Source organism: Myxocyprinus asiaticus, chromosome 47 (assembly GCF_019703515.2).
Source record: "Myxocyprinus asiaticus isolate MX2 ecotype Aquarium Trade chromosome 47, UBuf_Myxa_2, whole genome shotgun sequence".
Classification (NCBI taxonomy): Eukaryota; Metazoa; Chordata; class Actinopteri; order Cypriniformes; family Catostomidae; genus Myxocyprinus; species Myxocyprinus asiaticus.
The window spans coordinates 11301338-11326645 of NC_059390.1; the positions used below are offsets into that span (position 1 = coordinate 11301338).

Consider the following 25308-nt stretch of genomic DNA (forward strand, 5'->3'; position numbering starts at 1 on the left):
AGTATTCTCAAATGAAATAATTTCAGTCACGAAGCAGCATATCTCTCTGCCCAAAGCAGAGATAGGTTATACAATTTGACAAAAAAGCTTCAAAATACATTGTTGGGGATTGAGTGGAATTTGAGATGAATAACAGACTGTGGGAAACCACTATTTGATGTAAAAGAAAAGAGAAACACAATCAGATTACTTTGCTGATGTCGGAAAAGCCCCCTGGGATGTTAACAAATGAGACCTCCACTATAAAAGAGTTCAAACTTAAGAGAAAATGAAAAAGACAACAACAAATACATGTGAAAATTTGAGCTCTGATCGTGCAGAACACAGACAATTAAATAAATATCTCTCGCAGCAGTGTGTAGTGGGTATACCTAGAAAATGAATACACAAGCTCCATTCCAAAACATAGTAAGCTCAGAATCTGATGTTTGCATGTTGCTAAGCTGAATATGTAAGTCTGTCAGGCACAAAGCAATGTCCTAATAAGCATAAAAATGCACACAAATATCAGACAAAATAGACACTTTTTAATTATATTAAACTATTTTTATTAATTGTTTTTGGTATTCATAGGATATTTCACCCAAAAAGGAAAACTCTCATCATTTACTCAACCTCATGCCATCCAAGATGTGTATGACATTCTTTCTTCAGCAGAACACAAAGGAAGATGTTTAGAAGAATATCTCAGCTCTGTAGGTCCATACTATGCAAGTGGATGGTGATCAAACTTTTAAAGCTCCAAAAAGCACAGACAATCATAGTAATCCATTAACACCCGATTGTTTTGGGTGAGAAACAGATCAATATTTAAGTCATTTTCACTATAACCGTTTAATTCTGGTTGCTCTCCAGAGGTGAGGTGAATCAGTTCACGCTGCCTCTCGCATGACGTAAGCACGCTGGCATGTTCAAACTGAAGCAAAACCAATTAAGCTTGTGAACAGCGTTCTCTTGTAAACAAATCGAGTTTCACTTCCATTTGTATCGTGTCAGTTCTCATGTGAACATCCTTATGTCAAATGAGAGGCAATGTGAACTGGTTCCCCTCATAGATGTGCATTGGAGAGCGACCGGAAGTAAACAATTATAGTGAAAAGGGCTTAAATATTGAGCTGTTTCTCACCAAAAGCAACTGTATGGCATTAAAAGACATTAATTTAACCACTTGGGTCATATGGATTACCTTTACTACAACTGCCTGTGCTTTTTGGAGCTTTAAAGTGCTGATCACCATCCACTTGCATTGTATGGACCTACAAAGCTGAGATATTATTCTAAAAATCTTAGTTTGTGTTCTGCTGAAGAAAGAAAGTCATAGACATCTGGGATGGCATGAGGGTGAGTAAATGATGAGGGAATTTTCAATTTTGGGTGAAGTAACCTTTTAAATGAATTGCCATCTTGGATGTGAGATGGCGAAATCGTAAGATATCATATGACTCGGCGAGTGCAAAAAGGTTAGAGACCAACCAATCAACAAACAAAATTTCAAATCGATACAATACAGGCATCAAATTTTAGCAAGCCTCCCATCTAACACTTTAGAAAAATTTGGTTACTCATTCCATATTTTTTATGCAATACAAATGACTGATTCATATCAATAACCTGTAATACGTTTCCCGCGTCTCGTTTTAAACCCCAGTGTTTTCTTTCATCCATGGTCCACAACCGTGATTTTCCTTATAAACTCGTGGTTAGGTTTAGGGTTTGTGTAAGGTGTTAGACTTTATAGTTAGGTTTGGGTTAGGGGTTAAACGTAGGAAAACCTGTAATATCATTGTTTGTTTGTTTTTCTCTTTGGGAGTAAAAGTCATACATTGTGGTATGAGGCAACTCCTACGATTTCTTCTGATTTTGCCATCTTGTACTGTTATTACTACTTGTTATGAAATCACGTGGGCTAATACTAGGTATCTTAGGAGGCAGCAAAATTACATTTCCTGACTTTTGGAACAGCTTTCCCATTTGGAGCCCACCTATATTGCCTTAAAATGCTGCCTATGTAGGCTGCTCAAAAGGTTTTTTGAAACAGTGCAACAGTATTTGAAAGATCCATTGAAGTAAATCAGTCAGTACAAAAGGGTGCTTCTCTACTATTACTGTCCTTGCCAATGTAAAAGTAAACTTACAGAATCTCATTACATCCAACAGCATTATGAGACATGTAATGCAGAAAGCATTTCACTATAAACAGATTTCACTTCTGGTTTGCTCTTTTTTGTATCTGAAAGGTTTACTCATTCATAGAGTATATGAGCAAATACAACTGGGTGCAAGTCTCTCAACCTCTTTATCTCTTCCTCTTTTGCAGGGTCGATTGAAAGATGCTCCTATATCAAGTACCACTACTCCTCGGCCACAATACCCAAGAATCTCTCCTACAACATCACTAAGACCATACGTCAGGATGAGTGGCACTCTTTGCGTGAGTACCCTGACTTCACTTTTATGAAGACACACTCAAGAAATGCAACCACTGTCATTAGCGCTGGAGCACAGGATTCTTTGCCTTGTAATACATCTAAAGCATTGGTATCTCAAAGTTTGCCACAAGGCACATCATACCTGATTGACAAAGAGCTGCCATAATAGCTTGACTAATTTACATCCATGGTACAAATCAGTTATTCTACCAACTGATGCTGAGAAAAGCACTCTCTAAATAGCACAAACAGTAATCATCAACAGCCTAGTGACCTCACCTGCTCAGACGGAACACTTAAGTTAAAATACGGAAAGGGTAAAGCAAAACAATGTGATTATATTCATTTATTTTTCTCGAGCAAGCTCTCTGTAGACCTAAAGATAGAGATAAAGAGATTTGTTGTTGCTTTGTAGAAAGAGTAAGTAGGGTATATATCTCAAAGTCAGATACGGGATACCTTGTTGACCCAGTTTTGCTCTGGTCCCACTCTCCCCACCACATAAGATGGAAATTATGAATATGCTTCTTTGGAGTAATGTTGGAGAAATGCTCTAACACTTAAAGCAGACCATTAGCAGGCCCACACTGAATCATTGCCCACAGAACTCCACAGAAAGCTCAGCAGAATCAGAAAACTTAAAATTCACAAAGTTGTACACATGCTCCGACTCTTGCATATTTGTTTATTAAATATTTTGGTGCATTCCTCCATATTCCTCCATTCAAGCAGAATTTACATCAAAATCATTTGCAGAATATGTAAAAATGTGTTTCTGTTTGTGCCTAGTCACTAGTAGGAATATCCAAAACTAATGTTTTTTAATGAACTAGTTGATGGGTTGGCTGAATGACTAGTCGACAAATCACTCTTAAGGAAGCTCTGTTTTGGGTTTACCTGAACCCAATCTGGTGCATTTCTAGGGAGGTCTAAATGTTCTTTTGTTCAAAACTGCATAGGAATTTAACAGATTGTAGAGGTCTCAAGACACATTTTGAAAATGTATACTATTTTTTAACTTGAAACACAGTTCTAAAAATATAACTCTCATGGCGGGATACTAAAAAAACAGCGTAAGATGCAGTACAATGGCCAAAAACATCCATCTGCATGTGAAAGGTTACACTGACGGTGCATTAAATGGGAAGCATTTAAAGTTGCAACTTCTCCAAGAGGGTTTTACCATGCAAACTTTCTAACGGTTAAAGCGCAGCATGCTGTCAGCAACCTAATTAAACAAAAAAAAACAAAAAAATATTTACTAAAATATCTAGATAAACTATTAGACTTTTTGGTTGACAGTTGTGGCCCATCCCTAGTCATTAGAAAGAGATAAATAAAGGATAACAATCAGTGGCGGGCCATGCATTTTAAGTCTAGGCCTTCAGTGTGATTCATGCCATTAAGAAAACACAGTTTCACAATGAATAAGACACCCTATGCCTTTGGGCATCATACAGCTACACTAGTAATACCAATTGACATTTTAAAAACACGTCCACGCACGAAAGCCAGAACTTGAAATGACACTTAATGCTCAAGCAAGCCTAATTTTAACTGCAGCATGACTGTTTTGTGAAATTAACGTCTTCCAAACAGACATTCAAAAATCATAATTTTTCATATGAATCTACCAAGGAGGTCTATAATACCTGGAAAAATCTATCTAATAATATTTGCGATTTAAATGTTGCTTGCAATAAATTTCATTTCGTCAGGGTACACGGTTCCATTCAAGTTGGATGTGGGATATTCCTACTTGATATCTCCGACCATAAATGCATCCCATTCCCCGATATTCGGAAGATGATGTTTAAAGAAACAAAACTGCAATGCTCCCGTTAGCTTAGCAGGGGTTTGACTCTCATTAGAGATGTCTCCTAGCAACCCAACTGATAAACAATGCTGCAGCGCTAGCATTTGTGCTACAGGTGTACAATTATCAAAAGAGATTATAATGTTTTATACACCTGTTTCTGCAGCAGGCGTTTGTTAAACAAGCTTTAATTTCATGTAATGTGGAAATGTACTCATTTATTGATATTACTTAATAAAGTGAATGTTCATCACTTACTTTGTATATCTCCCTGAGTGTCTACATGTTTGTGTGATATCATGCCCCTGCATCTCGGCAAAATCGGAATTTCTGCACGAGCCTACAAGTTGTAATTCTGACTTCAAGGTGCATTCCATTGCAATTTTCCTAGTAGGAAGTTGTAAAATCAGACTTTCTGAGTTGAATGGAACGCAGCACTACTTATCAAAACTTGATCCAATACTGAATGCTCAAGCAGCCAAATTTACACTTAGAAAACTCCTGATGTTGCTAACAATGCAAAAAGCACTTACCAATTTGCTTGAGGTGAAAATCAGCCCTCCTTTCCTGTTTAATTAATCAATCGCACGATCATGCAGAACATCTCAGGTTTGTAATCCATAAGGATCTTTTTCTCAACGGCAATACCAGCAGTGATGACAGCCAACTCATCAGCAAGATCTCACGCTCTTCACTTTCAAATTACATCACTTAAAGCATGATTGGGTCACTCAAGGCCAGCTAGAAGGCCTCAATTGGACATCACACCCACCAAGAACAAATAAATCAATCTGACTGGCTGATGAATCTGACAATCTGACTTTAGTTGCCCATTCATTTGCACTGTTGAGGGATTCTGAAGGAATTCTGAAGGCCTGACGGGGTGGAGCTCAGACTCACGTGCTGCTTCGGTCATGCGATTTGTGAAACAGTTACAACACTTTGCTTGTAAGCATCAAGGAATAAATTCTGACTGGATAAACTTTTCATTTTTCTCTATTTGTTTGTAGATTAATTAAGAGTGGAAAGCGATTAAAAATACATAGGCAAAAAGGTGATTGAGAATGAAAGGATGAAAAATATTTATTTATTTGACATGTTAGGCCAGCAGAGAAGGCTTTGCTGGCCCTGAGAAATCAGGAGTGGAGGAGTGATCGAGGACCAGGCGATGGCGTGTCTGGGAAACCGGCAAGCAAGTTTTTTTCTCTGTCTCCACTCTCTCTCTCTCTCTCTCTCACTATCACTCTGCCTTGCCATTTCCCTCTCCTCTTTATTGTTTTGTTTTTCCCTCCCCTCGTCCCCTTCCCCAGCCTTAGAGAGGCAGGGAAAAGCCTGCCGGTGGGCGCAGCCAGAAGGGCAACAATGCCATTGATAAATAAAAACTTTTGCTGTAGAATCCACACCCATACATTAGGTTTAGGAGTTGCACCGACAGTAAGCAGGTGTCCCGCTCCATTTTGTAGGCTACTGCACACGCTGGTGCAACTACTGCCAACAACACAAATAAACGGTTTAAAATGTTCGTGTCGACGCATCCAGTGTAGACAGCCTCAAGCCATTGTGTCGCATCAGTGGTGTAGACAGGGTGTACATGATAAACATACACTTTTATTGAATATTATAAATAATTAAGCCAACGTTCCTACATTGCATGACAATAAAACTTGTTTAACAAATGCCTGTAGAAACAGGTGTATAAAATGTGGTAAAATATACTCTTTTGATAATCGTACACCTGCAGCACAAATGCTAGTGCTGCAGCATTGTTTATCAATAGGGTTAAGAGGAGATGTCTCTGGTGACAGTCAAATAGCTGCTAAGCCAATGGGAGCATTGCAATTTTGTTTCCTTACACGTCATCTTTCGAGCATCTGGCAAAGGAATGCCTTTATGGTCGGAGATCGGAGATGTCACTATCCCACATCCGACTTAAATGGAACACAGCATAACTATAGAAAAAGATATGACTCTGCATGCTGTGGAAGGTCACTCTCTCAGTTAGACTAATGTTAGGCTTGGATATTAAATACTTATATTACCGCCTACTCAGCTGTTCAGAGAGCAAAGACTTAAAAAGTAAATACATTTATAAATAAATAGAACACACTGTGAAATTAACAGAAGACATGATCTTTTTGAGTTTTACTCTATTGAGTGCCATATTGATTTTGAGACCAAGAGAGGTCAGAAGATCAAGAACTCTCCATTACAACACATTGAGAAGTAAATTTCTCCATTGCTGTCTAAGTGTAACAGGAGCCAGCTGGTACGTGATAGCTGTGCGGTATGTGTAAACTTCACTCCCCTGGCCTCAAGAGACACACTAGCGACTGGCGCTAGAGGCTGTAGCCTTTAACCTCCTCGTTAGCATGCCCACCTCCCATGCCAGCTGACACCGGTTCGAATCCCGCTCGGAGCGGGTCGAGCAGGACCGGTTGCAGTGGTGCCATGACCCGGATGGAAGTGAGGTTTAGGGGGTTGAGTGTAACGGGAGCCAACTGGTACATGACAGCTGTACAGTATGTGTAAACCTGACTCCCCTGGCCTCAAGAGGCGTACTAGAGGCTGTACACTTTAGCGTCCTCATTAACACGCCCACCTCACATTCTGGCTGATGCCAGTTCGAATATCACTCGGAGCGGGTCGAGCAGGACTGGTTGCATAACAAATGTGTGTACACCTAGATACAGTACCATAAATAAGGCTGCATTTACCTGCAAGGCCCGCTTAGACACACTAGACTAGCATTGTTAACTTTTTAGTTGTAGCACTGTCAAGTGTTTAACATGTATGCCACCTTCACAATATTCCTGTATAAATGGTTATTCAAATTAGATGGACATGCTTGTTCTTTTCCCGCTATTCTCTACCGGAAATTCTAGAGCAGTGTTACCCAAACTGGGGTACGCATACCCCTGGGGGTATGTGAGGTGACAATGGGGGTATGCAAATAAAACTCACTGTCAGAAATAATTTTGTGTGCCCTCTAGTGTAGAAACACCAAAATGGTTGTGTTATAAAGGTCAGGTAAATATGCAATGAAATAACCCTATCTTTTGCTGTTAAAAAAATGCATCTACAAATATGCATTGTGCATCACGCAAGTATCTTTTTTGTCAGCTCACCACACTGCTAGGTGACGTAGATTAGTGAAAGCAAGTAAAATTGATGATTCACTGTTTTACCAGACTCACACATGTCAGTCATCCACAATTTTAGTTTGTCTGTTTGTTTGTTTTTCGCAGTTTAAAACGTAATTTGTATTTAAGGTTAGTTGCATAGGGAGTTTTGATTCTGATGGTTTAAGTTCATAAGCTTTGATGACAGGTGTCAGCAAGGATGGATTAAGACCTGAGAGGCTCATGGGCCGGTACACCGTGGAGGCCCCCCATGACGTGACTACATTCACCTTTATGCACTACAGGACGCTTGGCAGATTTGGTTGGATTTTTCAAATAGATGGAAGAAAAGTTTGTAGCAATGTCTGAGATGTGCACGATATTTAAATATCAAAATCACTATTTGGTTATTCTGTATGTGTATAGAGTTCCTCAACCCGATCTGAGTCCGATGGTACCCAGCAAACCTACAGGTTTTGGGCCAGGTTATGGTCAGTTTTTCAAAGTAGGCTATAGGGCAAGTTACAGGCTGATCACACGTGTGTCTGTGCTGTTTTGTGATGTGCAATTCCAAGCACGGAACCGAATGCCATTCTTGCGTACCGCAACGTGATGAGGGGGGATTTCAATCGGTAAGCCATTTATTCAATATGTATATGATTAATATAACATGTACAAATATAACATGATTGTGTTAAATATACATATTTTCATAGTACCTTGTGTGATTGTTATCTGTGCGTTAGAGAGGGGGTACACGAAAGGATGTTGAATGTTTGGAGGGGTACGCAACTGTTAAAAGTTTGGGAACCACTGTTCTAGAGATGCTCGCTCATGTTATATTATACCGCATTTTGGTGATTTTGCATAGTAACTTAAATTAAATCTCATCAATTCTCATTCATGTCATTCACATTATGTTTACATATTTGTGCACAAAACCAGCCTTGAGTGTATTACAAAACTTAAGCCTAAGAGAGAGATGTTGCTTTCAGCCGTTGAGTGTTTGGCACATGGTGAGTTGTGCATGGATGCTGCAGAGAATAGCGTGAAGCCTCCACACGTGCTAGGTCTCTGTGGTAATGTGCTCAACAAGCCACATGATAAGACAGTCTCAGGCAGCGGAGGCAACTGAGATTCGTCCTCTGCCACCCAGATTGAGGCAAGTCACTACGCCACCCTGAGGACTTAGAACGCATTGGGAACTGGGCATTCCAAAAAAAAAAAGTAGATCAAAAGTAGATTTGGGAGATCAAAGCTTTTGTTGTGTTTTGATGTCTCAAACTAACAGAATAGGTAACGTTCAAGTGTCACTGCAGCTTTAGTTGCTTTAGCTTGTGTTCTGCTCAGATGAGAGCCCAGGCGTGACATTTCATAAAGAGTGTGAAATTGAACAAAGGCGGGTTAGAACATTTCCTACTGTATGCTCTCATAATGCTTATCTGCACACGAATGACATCAGCAAAACTTCACAAGGCTGTGGGGTGTACACAGCACTCATTTGAACCTGTCAGTCAAAACCCTGGAAACCGACTATACCAGCAAGAAAGTTACAAATAAAGACACGCCTTCGATTATGCTGAGTATCAAAGCCAAAGATAAGACTCCACAGAAGCCTAAACCATTTGTTTTAAGCTACGGATAGCATATTCAATTCAACCTATTGAATGCTTTTGGGATTTTCAGCTTTGGATGAAGTAACTCCCCCTGGGAAGCTATTTTATATGTAGCTAATAGGCATATAATGCAGCTCCTATACTTGAAAGAGGGGAAAGTCTGAAATCATAGAACAATAAATCAATAACATATTTCAAGTCTTCAATAAAAACTGACAGCAATGGAATAAAAATAGCTTCTTTGCTCAAAACAACCTAAAAACTCTATTTTTCAGGCTGATACAGCTAATGCTGAAAACAAACAGGTGACTGGCTTTTTTAACTGAAAGGTGAGACTTCCTTTCCTACAGCCGCCATATTGATGTTTATAATTTCTCCTATACATTTTTTAAAATTTGCTCATGACCTCTCTTCCTTATCCCATCTCTGGCCTGGTTCGGTAACTTCGGCAGCAAGGATTTTGTAACATCAAAAGGAAGCACCAAAAATGAGCTGCAGGAAGCTGTCAATGAACATGACAGCAAATAATCTGCTGTGATGTGTAAAGGTGCCCAAAGAGGCAAATGTGGATAAAGAGGAGCTGGGGACGCCAATTTGAGAGAGAGAGAGAGGCACACGCGGCCACGCTGTCGTGTGTTTTATGTTATGTTTAAGTTCGTTTATGTGATTAAAATTTTGTTGACTGTTCTGCCAGTTCCCACCTCCTCCTTGCCCATCCTTTACTCTTTACAGCGAATTATGCTCTTGGTTGCCAAATCCTTCAGATCTCAGTGCACTCAGCTCAGAGGCTGCTTAGTGTTTCAAGGACCATAAAGTAAGAGTTAGAACCATGGAATAAGAATAAAGAATTTAGCCTTAAAATCTTTTTTTTTATACATATAAAGCTATCTCTCTATTATATACTTTTTAAAATACAACAATTAGTTTTGGTCCTTAGATCTGATTGGACAAGAGGTGTTTCAGGAGTGCTGATATTAACTATAACAATACTGAGATGCTTCACTGTTTGTAAAACTCCACTTGTATATATTCACATTGTTTCAGACATGCTGTCAATCTGTGTTGCTCAGCCTCTGAGCAACACACAGAATTGGGCCGAAAGTGTGAGAGAAGCACCAAAAACTGTCACGGTTGCTTCTGCAAATATCACATTTACTTTTTATGCCACTATCTGGAATAGGTTAGGAAGGTAGGATTTGTTGATTTAAAACTTGAGCATTAACCTTTAAAATATCATCTGTTTAGGAAAAAGTATTACTCAGTGGGCATTTCACCTCAGAACTGCAGAGATCTGTGTAAGAAAGCAACACATAACCTCTGAGCCTGCTTTGCCTTCGTTTGGAATTGTTTTTGTTAGCAGAGCAAATATAGACTAAATAACTGGCCATTATGTGTCAAACTTTAACATCTAGCTATTATCCATTAACTTTAGTAATTTTAATGTTGCTGAATCACAGCCGTGCTGATAGTCCAAACTCTTACTTGTGTGATATTGCTTAAATATATAGACTTTTATATGTCCCTCCTTTACTAAAGTAATTTGTTACCAAAAACGGGAGTTTGATTGTTTGATTGCTGTTGTCTTTGATCCCTACTAAAAACAGGATTTGTGCTACCCCGGAGTGGGATACACAGAGGAAATGAATTGTTAAGAGTAATTAACCTTCACTGTTGTAATCAGATATTATTAAGGTAGGATGGAGCCATTTGTATCATCGCTGTACTTACATTTAAACTGTATGAGTATTAACATTCAATGAATGGAATGGCAGAAGAATTGCTTTTAATTGTACTTTGTAGAATGTGGAGTTCGAAAATGGCCACACCACAGAATTCACTCTTTATATACAAGTGATTTAATTTCGCCTAGATGAGACATTTCCATGTGTCTAAGCATTAATAAATGGAAATTGGCAATAGTGTCATCATGCAAACCATCTGGGCCTGACATTAACAAGGATGGCACAAATCAGCCAGTCACAGGGCATAGAGGAGGAGGGGGAAGTGTTAGAGAAATCTCTCAGCTATGATTTGACATTTTGACAACCATTATCACTATATTTTCTTTCAAAAGCGGAGAGATCTTTTCCTTTCCAATCTGACAGTTGGAGACTTTGACATCAAGACTGTTGATTTTCTTACACTCATCCATCATAGAGCAGAGAGGCACAAAATTGCAATACATTTACAGGCATATACCTATACAGCTTAAAGGTTAAAGTCACATAAAACAGTGTTCACAACCCATTTCATGGGTTGATCTGAGGCAACATTTTTGCCAGATTAAAGTATATTATCAGGTGACTTACACAGATCTCTGCAGTTCTGAGGTGAAGTGTCCACTGAGTGACGCTAAATGTAAGTAAAATATTTTTCCTAAACAGATGATATTTTAAAGGTTAATGCTTGAGCTTTAAATCAAAAAAACCTAACTCCCTTCCCCAATCTGGTGGCATAAAAAGCAATTCCCTAATAGTTGCAAGTAACAAACAATTTTAGCAAGCAATTTTAAGATTTGCAGATGCAACCATGTAATTTTTTGGTGCTTCTCTGATACTTTCGGCTAACGTGTGCTTCAGGATTCAAACCCTGATTCTTTGTGCTGCAATTCCAGTACTTCATTAGCTGAGCTACAGTGCAATTTGATTGTATTTGAAAGAGCTTGTAACTAGGGCTGTGCCGATACAAACAAATGCGATACTTTTTCTCACAATATTGTATCGATACTTAGATCCACATATCGTGATATATCGTGATATTTTCAAAATGGACATTATAACTGAAATATACCCAAATTAATTGAAATTAAAAGCTAAATCGAATCATGATATCTTGATGTTTCGCGATATTTACTGAATTGTGACTGTATCGTATCGTGAGGTGGCTGGTGATACCCAGCCCTACTTGTAACTGTGGTTGGTTTTGTAATGCAAATGTTTAAATGAATTGCCAGAAAGTCATGCACTATAGTAAAGTGTTTTGGTGTCAGAATATATCATTATGTGGGGAACAGATCAAAGAGTATTGTTTATGAACTAATAATCTGCTGTTTTACTCATGATTTGTGTGAACGGCATTGTTGTAGTAATGTCTACACTGTTTATTTCATCATGTAAAAATAATTTAGCAGAAATGTAGGTATAGTAACATGACTCAATGAAAAGAGGTAGAAGGTGTAAGGAGAAAGCAAATAGGACCAATTTTGATATCATTGTGAAGGATCATTGTTTCTTCTTGGTACATGACTCAGTCCTTCACAAAGATTTAAATATAGGACAAATATAACGAACTATTAGATAAAGCACACTTGGAATTGGTTTCCAGTTTTTTGAAAGACTACATATACATTAAACTAAACAATACATTTTTGGCTAATGGAAAATCTAAGGCCATTAATATTGCAAATGTGACCTTGCAGGCTTGGAAAAACAAGGATGATAATCTATGAAATGAAACTGACAACAATAAATTGCCATTGACAAACAAAGAAAGCTAGTGCTAAATAAATGTTGTATTATCAAGCACCAAACACTCCACCATACTGTTCATTATTCAAATCCTTATTACAACAGTAATCCTTTATGTACCACATAACCTCATCGACATGTAAAATGTGTAGTCAAAACCTTGGGTCTTTTTGCAGCTGGTTATATAAACCAAAACAAAAAAAATGCAGTTTATTTGATATCATTAGCAAGAGGAAATTGTATCAGAAAAAATATCATTTCTGCAGAGAAATTCACTGCCCTTTTTAAGTAGCACATGCAGAGTGTTGTTAATCCCTTTGCTATTAATCAAAGACCATTTATTTGTTGTGCTTGTTTTAGTGATTGCATCATTTTGATTTGCAATAGTCATCACCGATGCTCACACACTATATCCTTAAAAGATAATGCTACGGCAGACCACGGCAGCAATGACACACCCTTTATTTGAGTGGTGATTGATGGGAAATACATCAACAGACTAAAAATGAACAGGAAAGACTACAACACAACAGTCATGCAAAGTTTAGAGCCATAAATCGATGCACTTGACACATATGCTCTTCATTTCAGATTAGCCAGAGTTTCCTTTGGGTTTGGCTGTGTGACCGGCATGCCTTAAAGGGCTCTAATCTGACAGACGACTGCCTAGTGATTAGTCTGTGGATGGCCAAGCAGAAGTTGCCCAGTGGCCACAAAGCAATGGCTTACTTTGATCTTTGAGCTTAAATGAAAAGAAAGCTGCCCTGCTAGTGCAATAAGAGTTTACAACACTGTTTTAATCTCCATACAAATATCTATCCATCCATCCATCCATCCATCCATCTATCTATAGACTTCACATTTCAACACTCTGCACTTTGCAATAAGCTTGCATAACATCTAAAATGGTAGCATAGCTCAAGATACATGAAAGCCGTTGTCTAATTCAGTGGAAATTTGGGCCAGTTTACAGAGTTTTCAAATAGATAGTGCGACTTTTTTTTTTCTCAGTAAAACAGAGGCCACTGACTCACCCTCTTTGGCCCCTTTTAGCTCTAGTGTATTTGTAGATTAAATTAGGCCAGGAATTCACAATGAAGGCCTGTGGCAAAATATGCGACAATATAAAAACATGGGGACACCGCACACTGTGTTTCTCTTCAGTATTGTAAGAATACACTGTCAAGGTCAAGCATTTCAATACACAATTCCTTGGTGGCCTTGTGCTTCTGTTGCTTGTAACATCATGTTTTTGAAGTCAATTGGAAACAGAAAGCCCTCAAGAATATCACTGAGTAACTCATCCCTTCAGCAATAGACTCTAGATCTATTGCATGCTCCTCAAATGAGTTATAATAATAGAAAAATTTTTTTTATTAATTAGTATTTTGTCTTATTTTCTTTAAAAAAATAAAAATAAAAAACATCCTTAAAGCAAAATAGATTAACTTGAGAAGCAAAAATGTGTGTGTAAATGTGTAATAATATATCTTCATTTTAAGTTTTTTTTTCTTGTTTAAGCATTAACCTCTGAATTTGCACCCCAATTTTTTTATATTTACCCTTAAAACATGAATAAAAATCAATGTAAATTAAGAAAAACAAACAATCATAATATTTAATTAATTTAGTATAAGATTATAAGATATATAGTATTCAATTCTTAATTTCTTATGTAATTGTCTACTCAAGTATATTACATTTTTAAGGATGTTTAGAACTGTTTACTAGAAAACAAGACAAAAATACTGATAAAAATATTTTTTTGCAAAGCATTTTTTTGTTTTTTTGGGGGGGGGGATTTTTCCCCTTTTTCTCCCAATTTGGAATGCCCAATTCCCAATGCGCTCTAAGTCCTCGTGGTCGCATAGTGATTCGCCTCAGTCCGGGTGGTGGAGGACGAATCCCAGTTGCCTCCGCGTCTGAGACAGTCAACCCACGCATCTTATCACGTGGCTTGTTGAGCACGTTGCCACGGAGACATAGCGCGTGTGGAGGCTTCATGCCATCCACCGCAGCAACCACGCTCAATTCACCACGCGCCCCACCGAGATCAAACCATTATAGCGACCACATTATAGCGACCATGAGGAGGTTACCCCATGTGACTCTTGCTTACAAGACCTGGCTGGAGTCACTCAGCACGCCCTGGGATTCGAACTAACGAACTCCAGGGGTGGTAGCCAGCGTATTTTGCCACTGAGCTACCCAGACCCTTTTGCAGAGCATTTTGATTGGACAACCATCCTTTGATGTCAACAACAGATATGGAGAGTGTTGTCTCATATGTTTTAAAATGTGATAAACCTATTTATTTTGCTATCCTATTCGTGGTAAAGAACCCATCAGTTTTAAATCAATTGCACTCTCTTCAAACAGGTTAACAAACTGATCTAAGAACTGTCACTGTCACCATCTATGCCTTGTATTCTGTAGAGAGTACTTTCTGTCCTTTAGATGAGCGCACCGGAGAACAGAGGGCTGTAGCCAATTAAAACAGGGAGGGAAGAGAGAGGACACTGTAACAGAGCCCAAATTTGCCTGTTCTGTCTCACAAGAGAGCAGACTATGGCGTTGTTGCTGTAGGTGATGGCATCCATAGAGACTAGTTGAACTGCTGGACTGTGGCTGTGGCTCTCAGTTCATTAAGCGCTTCACTAGGAGCCACTTAATGACAAACGCTCTTCCACAACGTACACTTTAGAGAAACGGATGGATCTAGCTCTTTGGAGGCCTAAGATAATATTTTCTTTTCCTTTTCCGTTTTTTCTGTGACATCTGACCTAAAAATAGCAGCGTGGAAATTAAGTATGCATATACAAAACATTAATGGCTTGATTAAAATGCATTGACATCCTTCATAGCAGGCGCAAGGCCACATAAGGGCCAGAGTGGCACTGGTCCACCTAGATTGACGGCTGGTCCACCCAATCAAAACTGCAGGAACATACTAAAAGAAACTGCATTTTGTCGCACGCAAAATAGCTCAAATGCGAGATAATCATCATATTCCTGTTATAAATATAGTTAGAAAAATCTGTTTTTTTTTCAAATAAAAAGTTTGATATGATTATGGTGAACTGAAATGAGTTGCGGCGTGCTTCTCACCGAGTCGCTCATTTTCTCTGCACTGCACAGCTCTCTATAGTCATGCCTTTAAACAGATCCACTTAGCACCAAGATCATTTATCCACGTTTTAATTAATTTTGCTCGTCGTCTACCCCTAAACTGTGGCAGGCGACCTGTAAGAAGTCTCGACGTGATAAATGACAAGAAACGCCGTTAGACACAAATATGCGCATTTGAAGAAGCACACTTGATCATATTTTGAAAATCAGACGAAAGAAAAGCCGATTTGCTGTGTGTTCAGAGGTTTATTGGCGCATTGGCGCTCACGTGCGCAGCGAGCATGTCTCGCAGAACGCGCATATGACGAGTTCTCACTATTCCTTCTCTGTCCGTAATCTGGGAACAATTCACAGATATAGTGTCATCTATGAGAACGCTGAAGATGATCTCAGACCATCTTAGGATGCAAGGACATTGGAATGACAGGTGAATTGTAATATGTGTTATAATTCAGTAGCTGCAACCTCAGAAATGGTTCTTGAACAAGAAGTTTCTCTTCTGTGCTTGTCTACTCTTTAGCCTCCATTTGAATGTAACATTCCCCAACTCTGTAGGACATCTGATTCACTTGCGTTTTTCACCAAACCTCTTATTTTACAAAGATTACTAATCAAAAGAAATATTTTGCAACATTGCAGCAGCTCCATGAAGCCCAGAACGTCAGCCAAAGGAGAGTTGTCAGCTTAATTAAAGATTTGATCATTGGGGAAATAGCCAACACCTGTGCACAGCAGGAGCACTGAAAAGTGTCTAATAATAATGTTTATTGCATCATATCTCTTATTTTAATTTATTATATTAATTTCTATGGCCAATTAATTTTTCATTGCATCAATATGACCTATTATGGTAAATTACTAATAATTAACTTAATAATTGTTAAAAAAACAAATAGGCCTAATTATTGTTATTGTACCTGTAATTACGCAACTCTAAGTATTAAGCTAACTGTAAATTAGCAAATATTGACTCATAACGGCTGAGGAAAAGTGCACACTTTATTATATTCACTATGAAATTAAGCACAGAATAGAGGTCCACCCTGATTCACCAATGTCCACTCATTTGGAGATTACTGGCCTCGCCCCTGCTTCACAGTGGTGTATATCAGGACTGTTTTTCAACAGTATTGGAGTATGGATTAACTTTGAGCTGTGTGCCTCAGGAATTAAATTTGTAGATTACATGATATTTTGATGATTTGATGATCTATGAAAATGATTTGCTCTAATATAAATTTTTTACAACAATGCCCATTTCCCCCCAAATTCACACCTTAATGGAAAGAAAATAATCAAATTCTCATTACTATAATACATCCGTACATTTTACTTTTGAATGTTTTAAAATCCCATTATTCTCAAAGGTAATTATTATTTACTGTAATACAGTATTTACAGTAAAAGAAAAAAACAGGAAAAATACAGGACAATATACAGTAAAACAATTCACTTATACTGATTTAAATAAAATAAAAAGTAAAGGCAGCACAACAAATACTCACATGATGTATAAATAATGTAGTGTATAAATACTTCACAATTTAAATGTAGTATTTTCTTACAATACAGTAATAACAAATGTGGTCTTGAAACGTGCTTAAATGTCATGAAAATAATGTCAATGCAAAAATTCTTCCAAAAATGACTTTTCATTAAGAATAATAATAATAATAATTTAAAAATAAAAACTATTATCTTTATTTGTGTATTACTAAAGCATGTCCAGGTCACATTTAATCCCAACATCAAAATAAAGAAATAGCAAAAATTGTATTATATAATTTTTAATTTTTTCCTTTGATTTTAGGCTAAAACATTCATAATTAAGCCTTGTTTTGTTTGTTTTTTAAATATTCACTTGAAGGAACAAATACATGAAGTAAACAAACAAACAGATGCAGAAAGCACAGAACATTCAGAATGTGAAGACTAAAAGATGTTGACTGAATGATTGAAAAACAGAAGTTCAAAAAGCACTAGTGTCTCATCGAATCAGTGTGCTCGGCAGTGCATTTTCTGCATAATCACAGTCGTTAATCCACTTGACACATCTCTAAATTTGTCTATGTGGATAATCCCTCTTTTTGCTATGCCTCAGCTTTTTCTCTCTGCCTCGTAAATAGCTTTTTTCTCTTCAGCTTTGCCTTGGAGGGACTGAGCAAGAATCCAACTCTATTTCTCATCACAATGATGACTAACTAGCCCCAGTATCCAACATTTAGACATCCCAATAAAGGCAATCAGATCCTTGGACAGCCAAACTTTACATTAAATGTACATTTAGTCACTCTTTGCCACACAAATTCACAAAGGCTCATTGGACAGCATTAAAGGGTCTCTTAAGAAAAAGCAACTCTTCCTAGAGCAAAGTTGTTCATAAGATTCAGCATTTCAATAAACATGAGAAAGTAAGTGTGACAGGTTCTTAGCTCTCTTGTATAGGAGGAAGCGGGAGCCGGAGTCTTTATTTCTACACACTTTTCAGTATTTTCATCACTGTTTGCTTTTCAGCTCAGCATGCATACACACACAGCTTCGTGCGTCTCTCTCTCCCTCCTCCGGCTGACTGGACTGCTCTTTTATATCCCTCTCAGCTCTCAATGCAAACACAAACAGCTGTTAGAGATAATTTCCCACAGGTGTCAATCCTTACCTTTCTTCCTCTCGCGGCCTCGCTCTCCACAGAGGTCGCTCGGCCACACCCCATCACCACAGTAAGTATCCGGTGCTTAGTCACCAAAACTAATTATTCAAATTTTCATCATTCAATCAATTATTAATGGATAAAAGTAAGTCCATACATAATTAAAAGGGTTGCAAACACAGTTTCATGTTGACTTTAAGCATGCCATGTAAGGGACATCATATATGTTTGTAGGCAAGAAAAAAACAACAACAAATGATTAAATGATTAAATGATTAAGATTAAACCCCATAAATTATGATTTAATGTATTTACATAGTCGGCTCACGATGCTGAGAACATTAGCAACAGCACTTAACTCCATTTAACATCTGTGGGGTGATTTTGTGGGGTATATAAACTGAATATTTAATGCAGACAAATTCAGAGTCTTTAATAATTTATAGTCTAGCAGTCTACATCTAGCATCATGTCTTCTGTCACCTTGAATCCTGGCACTGATACTATGTATGAATAGATGTTTGTGTTTTAAAGACTGGATGAAATCACTTTACTGTGCTGACTAGAGCTGTGTCGATCAAATATATCGCCATACTTTTTCTCACAATGTTGTATCGATTCTTAGGTCCATAGATTGTGATATTTACTGTATATTCAACTATTTGTGTATTCATATCATGTCCAGCATCTCAAAAAAGAAGCAGGTCATCTAAATAAGTACAAAATCTGAAAGTGGTGTTCGCCAGTGACTGAAACTGAGCCTGCAGGATTAATTTTTTCTCTAGTGGACACACCACGCTGGGCCTCTCTCATGTGTTTGGTCTAGGGACAGACAAAAATATAGATTTTCTGCTAAATCTTCATTTGTACGATCCCAATGTCGATTCTTAAAATGCCAAGATCTCTCCTTCTTTCTATCTGCAATCCCCTACTATCATATGTGCGTAAATGCTTCCCATATGGGACTAAAAAAGTCTGTGATTAGCCACTGGCTGTTAATTTGTCAGATTTCACTCACCAGTGTTTGAGTGATTTAGTGGCGAAGAAGTTCATTCACCGATATCTTTTCACTGTGTGCTGAGAGTAAAAGATTTGACTCTTTCCGTGTAATGTGAATCCAAAGACGAGATATATTTGTCGCTGAATAATGTCTCTTTTAATATCCTTTTTGTTCTCTACAGTCAGTTATTTATCAAAAACAACAAAAGAAACATTTAATTCTAATCATACATAGCATGGATGCTGTAAAGAATATTACATATATATATATAAAACAAGTGCTAAAACTGTACTGTATCTTTAAGACTAGCGGCAGGGACTTTGACAGTAGTGTTTGTTTGGTCGAATGGCTTCTATATATATATATATATATATATATATATATATATATATATATATATATATATATATATATATATATGCAATATAATACATGCATTTTCAAGAAATCATATTTATTTGGACTTTGTATATTTAAAAAATAATAATAATACAGGTCCCCTGTATAATGAATAACAGCATTAGCTGAAAGAGAATTACTTTCATGCTGTAGCCTATGTACGTGAAATTGGATCTCAAGATGGCGCGGAGTATGGCTGCTGCGTTGCGAGCTCCGACACAACATTGTAGTGTTTTGTTTGTTTTGTTTACAATTCTTATGTTTTTTTGTCATGGATGTTGTCTGCCTTATTGTCTATGACAGACAAACACTTTTGGACATTGGTTCTGCAATTACACACTGTAAACCGGACTTCAAATTCCTCAATGCCGACCCGCTGTTTACAAACACACCAGCGGAGCCCTTTGTCTGGGCTGCCCGGCCGCGAAAACGCAAAAGGAAAGGGGTAAACAGAGCCAGCGTTCTCATCAGAGTAAGACGTTGTGCAAATCGACCTGCTACCCAGTATTCTACTGGCAAATGTTCAGTCTCTGGACAACAAGCTCTGCGAGCTGAGAGTGTGAGAGACGAGGGACTGCTGCATTATCTGCCTAACAGAAACTTGGATGTCTGCTGAGATTCCAGATTCAGCCATTCTCCGCGCACTGAGCGGACAGAGCGAAAGACCTCTCAGGTAAAAGCAGAGGTGGTGGTGTATGTTTTATGATCAACAAATCCTGGTGTGATCAGAGGAACGTACATTCTATCAAGTCTTTCTGCTCTCCTGATCTGGAATTTCTCATGCTTCTGTGTCGACCATTCTGGCTACCGAGGGAATTCACAGCGGTCATTATCACTGCTGTGTACATCCCGCCACAAGCCGCCACAGACCGGGTACTCAAGGAACTGTATGGGATTATAAGCAAGGAGGAAACCGCGCACCCTGAGTCCGCGTTCATTGTGACCGGGGACTTTAATAAAGCCAGTTTCAAATCAGTCGCATCAAAATACCACCAACACATTAGTTTTAACACACGAGGGGACTGGGTTTTGGACCATTGCTACTCTCCCTTACGGGACGGCAACAAATCCCTCCCCCGCCCACATTTGGCAGATCGGACCACTCTTCCATTCTGCTTCTGCCCACTTACAGGCAGAAACTGAAACAGGAAGCACCCACCCTCAGAGCGATCCAGTGCTGGTCGGACCAATCAGAATCTACGCTACAAGACTGTTTTGATCACGCGGACTGGGAGATGTTCCGGTCCGCCTCTGATGATGACATCGAGCTTTACACTGATAGCGTAACGTGTTTCATCAGAAAGTGCGTAGAGGACGTCGTTCCAACCAGAACAATACGGATCTACCTGAACCAGTAACCTTGGATTAATAGCGATGTTCGCGCGGCACTTGATCCGCTTTTAATTCTGAGAACGCGGAGGAGCATAAACAAGCCAGTTATGCCCTGTGTATGCCCCAGAACAGCAAAACGTCAGTACAGGAACAAGATTGAAGGATAGTTTAACGCCACCAACTCTAGAAGCATGTGGCAGGGAATTAATATCATCACGGATTTTAAAGGGAATAAAAACTCCGCCGTGAACACCGCTGCCTCTCTCCCGGATGAGCTAAATACATTTTATGCTTGTTTCGAGAGAAATAACACCGCCCTTGCGGAGAGAGCTCTCACGGCCGAAGTTACAGAGGGTAGTTCACTCTCTGTCTCTGTAGCGGATGTAACCCGATCCTTCTGACGGGTGAATATCTGCAAAGCCGCGGGTCCAGACGGCATTCCAGGCTGCGTCATCAGAGCATGTGCAAATGCAACTGGCTGGTGTTTTTACAGACATTTTCAACCTTTCCCTCTCTTTGTCTGTAGTCCCTACATGCTTTAAAACGTCCACCATTGTGCCTGTTCCAAAGCAATCCAAAATCACTTGCTTAAATGACTGGCGTCCTGTTGCTCTGACCCCCATCATCAGCAAATGCTTTGAGAGACTAATCAGAGATTACATCTGCTCTGTGCTGCCTCCATCACTAGACCCATTGCAGTTTGCTTACCGCAACAACCGCTCCACTGATGATGCCATTGCATCTACAATACACACTGCTCTCTCCCACCTGGAAAAAAAGAACACTTATGTGAGAATGTTGTTTGTAGACTACAGCTCAGCATTCTACACCATAGTGCCCTCCAAGCTTGATGAGAAACTCCGGGCTCTGGGCTTAAACAGATCGCTGTGCAGCTGGATCCTGGCCTTCCTGTCAAGCAGACGCCAGGTGGTTAGAATGGGCAGCAACATCTCTTCATCACTGACCCTCAACACTGGAGCCCCGCAGGGCTGTGTTCTCAGCCCACTCCTGTATTCCCTGTACACACATGACTGTGTGGCAACACACTGCTCCAATGCCATCATTAAGTTTGCTGATGATACGACGGTGGTAGGTCTGATCACTGACAATGATGAAACAGCCTACAGAGAGGAGGTGCACACTGGTGTCAGGAGCACAACCTCTCCCTCAACGTCAGTAAGACAAAGGAGCTTGTGGTGGACTTCAGGAGAAGAGATAGAGAACACAGTCCCATCACCATCAATGGAGCACCAGTGGAGAGAGTCAGCAGCTTCAAATTCCTGGGTGTCCACATCACTGAGGAACTCACATGGTCCATCCACACTGAAGCCGTTGTGAAGAAGGCTCATCAGCGCCTCTTCTTCCTGAGACGGCTGAGGAAGTTTGGAATGAACCACCACATCCTCACACGGTTCTAAACCTGCACTGTAGAGAGCATCCTGACTGGCTGCATCTCCGCCAGGTACGGCAATAGCACCGCCCACAACCACAAAGCACTGCAAAGGCTGTGTGCGAACTGCCAGACACATCATCGGAGGTGAGCTTCCCTCCCTCCAGGACATATATACCAGGCGGTGTGTGAAAAAAGCTCGGAGGATCATCAGAGACTCCAGCCACCCGGGCCATGGGCTGTTCTCACTGCTACCATCAGGCAGGCGGTATCGCAGCATCAGGACCCGCACCAGCCGACTTCATGATAGCTTCTTCCCCCAAGCAATCAGACTTTTGAACTCTTGATCTCCCACGATCAAAATACATCAGCACTGCACTTTATTACTCTTACTCTTATAACTCACACCGGACTGTCATAAATTATATTATTATTATATTATATTCTCTCTTAACAACACACTGGCAACTTACTATCAACCGACCTGAATGTCAATACAGTACAATACAACCGACTGTACATTTTATATATACATTATTATATATTATTGTATAATGTGTATTCTGTATTGTGTGTATTGTATACTGTACATTGTATGTTATTATTTGTATATTGTGTTATGTGTAATTATGTGTATATTAGATTTTAAATTGTGTTGTGTAAATCTGAAGTTTATTGTAAATTGGTATATGTCTCATCACTGTCACGACTGCTATGTTGCTCGGAACTGCACCCAAGAATTTCACACACTATTGCACTTGTGTATATGGTTGTGTGACAATAAAAGTGATATGATTTGATTTTGATTGATTGAAATGGACATTACAACTGAAATATAACCAAATTAATTGATATTGAATGCAAAATTGAATCATGATATTGTGATGTATCACGATATATTGAATCGTGACAGGTGGGTGGAAAATTTTAAAGGGCTTGTCCTCTTTTTTTTTTTTTTTAAATAGCCAATAGACTTTAGTTTGCATAACAGTCAAGAACATGAATTGATACTTGCACAGCTAGCCAGAAGTAGGTGGTATTAGGGGAGGGACCTTCTCATTCTAGAGAGCATTTCATTGGACATAATGAGTGAGTGGAAGATGAGCAATCGAAACTACAAAAAGTTAATTTAGTCAACTTTTAGGAGTACACTAGGATATAGATGACCAAAAGTTAACAAACATGGACTAAAAGCCATACAAACTCAACAATTTTTAGTTAATGGTGTCTTTAAGGCAAGGTAAAGGTTAGCTAAAGTGAGATACAGTATATGTGACATTAAAAATACAGCCCTCTGCCCTCCTGTGAAGACCAAACTGTCAAATAACAACTTCCCATTTGAAAACTCCATCAAGCATGCTGTTGTTTAATTTGACATGCCTCAAATTCAGCCCTCACATTGAGTTTAATCAGAATTTCTCAGCACTGCAACAGTCCCATCCACTTTCAAAGAGGCAAAGAGATTAAATGACCTTAGGATGGGCTGTAAAGGAAATTGTTATGTGAATGAGAATGTGTGTATATTTGTGCATACTGCCTGAAACTGCAAGTAAGAGAAGGAATTTGGAGGTGTGCCACATGTTGGCTCAGCATCCCCACAACGCCTGTTCTCTTAAGGCACTAGAGAGAGAAGATATACAAACATTACTGTACTCGCCAAACACAGAAAATAGAGAAGACTGCAGGCTACAGAATACTTTTGGATTTTTTATAGACACCATTAAGCAATTAAAATCTTTTTTAAATTTTTTTACTTTTATATAATATTGCCTATATTACATAAAAAATGTTGTTCACAGATGTTGTTTGTGTTATATTACTAATCAGGCCTACTAATAATATTTCAAAAAGCGAAGGGGTCTTGTATCACCCTGAAGGGGTTTATTTTGCGATAACAACTGGCTGACTGTACATTATCCCACTTATTACAAGACTACTTGCCAAATAAACAAATAAATGGGCATGAAACATTGATTTGCGTTATAATTATGTAATTATGTGAAAAGAAATAAATTGATGAACAGCTGAAATCCACCTTCGGATTGTGTCGGAGTTCTGTTGGTGTTTATTTTTGTAATTAATGAATGTCTGACTACTTGCAAAATAAATAAATAAATGCACATGAATCAGATTTAAGTTGAAATTGTTTTATTAGCTTATTTGTAGAGAATGCACAGTGATCCGAGAAGCAGGAAAGATGGCTCGCAAATACCCGGATGAATGGTCTGATATGTGAATGTTTGGTTGTTACAGAGAAATATGAGACCACTAGATGGCGCCATTGAAAACAATCAGACTCGAGTATTCCAGAGAGCCGTATAACATAACATAACATAACATAACATAACATAACATAACATAACATAACATAACATCATAATGTAATATCATATAATATACAGTAGTATATGATTCACAGATCAGTAGTTCAGTTATATTCAAATATCAATATATGAACTGTACTTGATTGGCAACCATAATTAGCCTTCTAATAAACCATGTTTCTTGACAAAAGAATTGTTTATTCTGATTATTGATATTAATCAATTTAATTACTATTGAACTTTGTTAAATGAATTAAATGAACTTTAATTAATATTGAAGTACCTTTCAAGGCAAGTCAGTCCACTCTGCGGGCATCTTTGGAACGCTCCTGGGCAGCTTTTTTTTAATGCAAACAAGTTGCATAAAAGTACAGCTCCTATCTACTTGAATTATAAACATATTTAAAATCAGCAGTTACAACAGTGGTATCCTAAATTGTGCTTCTTCAGCTTACATCACGCTAAAAATAAACACTATTTTTCAGGCTGGTTCAGCAAATGCATATGCGTGTTCTCGAGTTGACAAACAGGCGAAGTCTTTATCTAAAAGGTGATTGGCTCTTTTACCTGTAAGTCAGCACTTCCTTTTCTACATCTGTTGGCCGATCCAATTTCTTCCATGCAATCTAATACTAGTGGA

At 38.6% G+C, this 25308-nt stretch overlaps 1 protein-coding gene across 1 annotated transcript in view; it reads left to right on the forward strand.

Moving 5' to 3' along the window:
• LOC127436387 (transmembrane protein 178B-like) overlaps window positions 1-25308 on the forward strand; it is a 153063-nt gene that overhangs the window by 74619 nt on the left and 53136 nt on the right. Inside the window, exon 3 of the mRNA XM_051690491.1 lies at window positions 2318-2431. Coding sequence (XP_051546451.1) covers window positions 2318-2431 — 114 coding nt within the window. The remainder of the gene's footprint in view (window positions 1-2317; window positions 2432-25308) is intronic.